General features: G+C 37.7%; 1 protein-coding gene across 1 annotated transcript; it reads right to left on the bottom strand.

Annotated features, from left to right (window-relative positions):
• Window positions 1–3937: 3937 nt before the first annotated feature.
• On the bottom strand, window positions 3938–4514 carry LOC110288762 (olfactory receptor 50-like; the record flags this gene model as incomplete). Its single annotated transcript, XM_021155019.1, has 1 exon — window positions 3938–4514. A coding segment is annotated over one exon (577 nt), but the record flags the coding sequence as incomplete, so codon positions are not given.
• Window positions 4515–4516: the final 2 nt, after the last annotated feature.

Genomic DNA, 4516 nt, shown 5'->3' with positions numbered 1-4516 from the left:
GATTTAATAGATATCTACAGAACATTTTATCCTAAACCAAAAGGATATACCTTCTTCTCAGTGCCTCATGGTACCTTCTCCAAAACTGAGTATATAATTGGTCAAGAAACAGGCATGAACAGATACAAAAATATTAAAATTACTCCATAGATCCTATCAGAGCACCATGGACTAAGGCTGATCTTCAATAACAACATAAATAATAGAAAGCCAACATTCAGGTGGAAGCTTAACAACACTCTGCTCAATGATACCTTGGTTAAGGAAGAAATAAAGAAAGAAATTAAAGACTTTTTAGAGTTCAATGAAAATGAAGCCACAACATACCCAAAATGATGGGACACAATGAAAGCAGTCCTAAGAGGAAAACTCATAGCTCTGAGTGTGTCCAAAAAGAAGCTAGAGAGCATACACTAGCAGCCTGACAGCACACCTAGAAGCTCTAGAACAAGATCATGTGTGGTTCTCAGACATTGAAATAAGAATCTGCAACATTGACTTTGCCTTGGAAACTCCAAGAATGTTGAGATGCTAGAGCTGAGGAAAGCTACTAACAAGGAGTGGAAACAGCCCAGAGGAAAGGAGATTGTTGAAATCAACAAAAAAGGAGTTTATGATCTAAAGACCACTTCAACATCAGACACAGAAATGAAGAGTTTGGAGTTTGTGCAGTTGGTTTCCTGTCTGGCTTTTGGGATTACAGTTAAGTGATTGGATGAACCCCAGAAAAGACTTTGATCATTGGACTTTTAATATTGTTGAGACTGCTGTACCATGGGTCTTTTGAAGTTGGACAAAATGTATTTTGCATTATGCTATGCTTCGGTATGGCCCCCATAAACTCATATGTTTGAACAAGCCTATCTGGGCTAGAGAGTGGAATGTAATGGTTTGAATATGCTTGGACCAGAAAGTGACACAATTAGGAAGTGTAGCCTTCTTGGAGTATGTATGGCCTTTGTGGAGGAACTGTGTCATTATGGGTACTGTCTTAAGAGCCCACAACCTACCTCTCTGGAAGCCAGTCTTCTTCTTTTTTGGCTTCAGAACAAAATGTAGAACTCTCAGATCCTCCTACATGATGCCTGCCATGCCCCAGCCTTAATGATAATGGACTGAATCTTTGAACCTGAAAAACCAGCCCCAATTAAATATTGTCCTTATGATAGTTGTTTTGGTCATGGTATCTGTTCACAGCAGTAAAACCCTAACTAAGGGGAGAGAGAGTAGAAATCCAAAGGTCAGGAGAATGAATGGAACAATGAAGCTGCCACTGGTAGGAGGTGGGGGAACCTCTAGAAAGTCCCAGATACCTGGGATGGCAGAGACTCACAGGACTCAATGGGGGTAACATTAGGTGAAATGCCCAACAGTGGGGAGATGGACCCTGAAGGGACTATCCCCAGTAGTTAGACAGGGCCATCAGTGGAGGGATGGGATTACCAACCTACCTACAATTTTTTTTGTACCAGATTTGTTCCCATCTAAAAGAAATACTGGGACAAAAATGAAGAAGAGATTGAAGGAAAGCTCATCCAGTGACCAGCCCATTAGGGGAGCCATCCCATGGAAGGGCACCAAACCCTAACACTATCACTGATGCTATGTTGTGCCTGCAGACAGGAACCTAGCATGGCTGTCCTCTGAGAGGGTCTACCAAAAGGTGACTGAGACAGATGCAGATATTTACAGGCAACCATTGGACTGAGGTTGGGGACCACTATGAAATTGTTAGAGGAATGATTGAAGGAACTGAAGGTTATGGCAACACCATATGATGACCAATGGTATCAACTAACCTGGACCCCTGGGAGTTCCCGTAGACTAAGCTACCATCCAAAGAGCATACAGGGCCTGGTCCACGGCCCTCAACACATATATAGCAGAGGTCTGCCTTGTGTGGCCTCAGTAGCAAAGGATGTGCCTAATCATGTAGAGAATTGATGCCCCAGAGACAGGGAATGACTAGGGAAAACACCCTCTAAGAAGTAAAGGGGAGGGAGGATTGAGTAAAGAACTCTGGAAGGGAGAATGAAAGAGAAGGTAGTATTTGGGGTGTAAATAAATAAAATAATTAAGAAAAACTATAATTCATATATATATGAAATATATGAAATATATGAAATATATGAAATATATGAAATATATGAAATATATGAAATATATGTGTGTGTGTGTGCCATATGCTCATTAAAAACACTGAAAGTTTTCTACTATTTAAGTCTAGAAATTAATGAGTATTTTGCTTAATATTATTATTATTAAAATGTTATAAGTGTATGAATGTGAACACATATGAATATAAAATACAGCATACATATCTAACCTATGTATAGCTTTTATGGCTTATCTGTTTACTTATTATTTCTAACATTGTGTAATAGCTAAATAAAATCTCCAATAAGCATATAAATTATTGCTTGTTTAAAAAAAGTATCAGAATTTTAATACACAGTAGCTTAAATTCTGCTAAGCGCTGTTTGAGATGCATTTAAATAGCCATTAAGCTCTGCTGTGCTACTCTACAAATGTATCTTACAGCCAACTAGGAATTAAAAGTTCCTCTGCATCAGCAGAGGTTGATTCTCAAGGACCAAACATGAAATCACTTCATGGTATATAATGATTGTAGTTGAGCAAGTAACTTTCTTTCTCCTTTTCATAATAAATTATATTTGAGTTAAATTGCTCTAAAGACCTACTTGAACTTGATTCAAATACTTGAGACCTCTGAATATCTACCTAACTATCCTTCATCACCCACTCAGTAAAGCAGAAATTTCTCCTTAAGATGCAAAAACTGCACATAACTACAGTGCCCCATAGAGGCTCATGCCAAAGTCTTGTTTATAGTTGTGATATACCCCCTTCCCAGGACCTTTATGCACCCCAGAGAGCTTATCCTTGTTTTTATCTTGTACAGAAAACAGTGTATTTTCATTTTAGTTAGTGATCATAACCAAGAACTTGTCAAAAAACATAATGAATTGAGTATAGCCACAATTATACAAATAATAAAGCTTTGATAAATTAGATAATATTACAAATAAAATAAGAAAAGTGGATTGGCATAGGTTGGTCAGGAAGTACCAAACTATGCTGAGAAAAATTGTTTTCATATGTTTCACAGTGTAGTGATTATAAATACTATATATTATACTTAAGGCTAGAATAAAGAATTTCATGCTAAAATAAGTCTTGCTAAATAGTTGAATAAATTACTATGCGTTCTTTTATGTGGATTTTATGTACTATTTACATGTGTCAAAACAACTCAATATATCCAATAAATATCTGCCACTTCTGAGTGTCAACTACAAAAACTAAAAAACTAAAATACTAAAAAAATAACAGGCAGAAAATATGGTTCAGTGATTAAGAGAACTGAACCCAGGTTTTAATTCCAGCACCTATATAGTTGCTCGCAACCATCTGTAAGCCAATCCTAGAGAGTCTGACACACTCTAATGGCCTTTGCAGACACTAGGCATAAACATGATGCACAGGCACATATGTATATCAAAGCACCAATACACAAAAAGGTAAGATAAAATTAATAAATATTAATAGTTGCTGCCAAAATCTTAAAGTATGTTATAAAATAAAAAATAAAAATAAAATAAAATAATCTAAGGCAATAAATCCTTCTGTTATCTGCAGAGAAGAAAAGGTCTTTGCTATGAAAGCTATGAACCTCTCTAAAAAAGGAAACCATAATGACTATATAAACAATTAAAATTTTACAAGAAAAATATGTAGAAGGTTTTTGAGAAACTTTCCCAAGACACTGAATGTCAAAAAGATAGTTAAATGGAGAAGAAAACTGTACAGGGAGGAGTGAAGGAAAGGCAGCCTAATGAAGATTCCTTGACAAGGAAGAAAGGATGGATGGGAGAATAAGAGAAGGAAGAAGGGATGCTAAGAGTAAAGACCATTATTACCACTGTGGACACAGTCTCCTGTTGAGGATATTTCTCAATGCTCCTTTTATATCCCGATTCCTCAGACTATAGATAAAGGGATTCACCATGGGTGTGACCAGACTATATATCACAGCCACAATGACATCCTTGTCATTGGTGTTATTAGATGAGGGGACTAGGTAAAGCCCAATAATAGCCCCATAGTACAGACAAACAACAGAGAGGTGAGAACCACATGTGGACAAGGCTTTGCAGATTCCCTTGATGGATGGAGTTCTCAGAATGGTGACTCCAATTCGGCCATAAGAGACCAGGATGCATATAAATGGCAGGGTAATGACTAGTGTACCTAAAGGAAGGATGACCATCTCATTGATGGTGGTGTCTGAGCTCGACAGGCTCAATAAAGCAGAGGGTTCACAGAAGTAGTGGGGAATGGTATTATTTCTAAAATGAGATAGGCGAGCCAAGAGAAGGGTGTGCACAAGGGCATTGGCAGAGGATAAAACCCAGGACATTACTACTAAAAGGACACAGAGGTTCTGACTCATGATGGTGGTATAGTGCAGAGGGTGGCAGATGGCCACATACCT

This window comes from Mus caroli, unplaced genomic scaffold, assembly GCF_900094665.2.
Source record: "Mus caroli unplaced genomic scaffold, CAROLI_EIJ_v1.1 scaffold_18496_1, whole genome shotgun sequence".
Lineage (NCBI taxonomy): Eukaryota > Metazoa > Chordata > Mammalia > Rodentia > Muridae > Mus > Mus caroli.
Note: the sequence above shows the minus strand (reverse complement) of the source record. Positions and strands in the feature narration are given on the sequence as shown.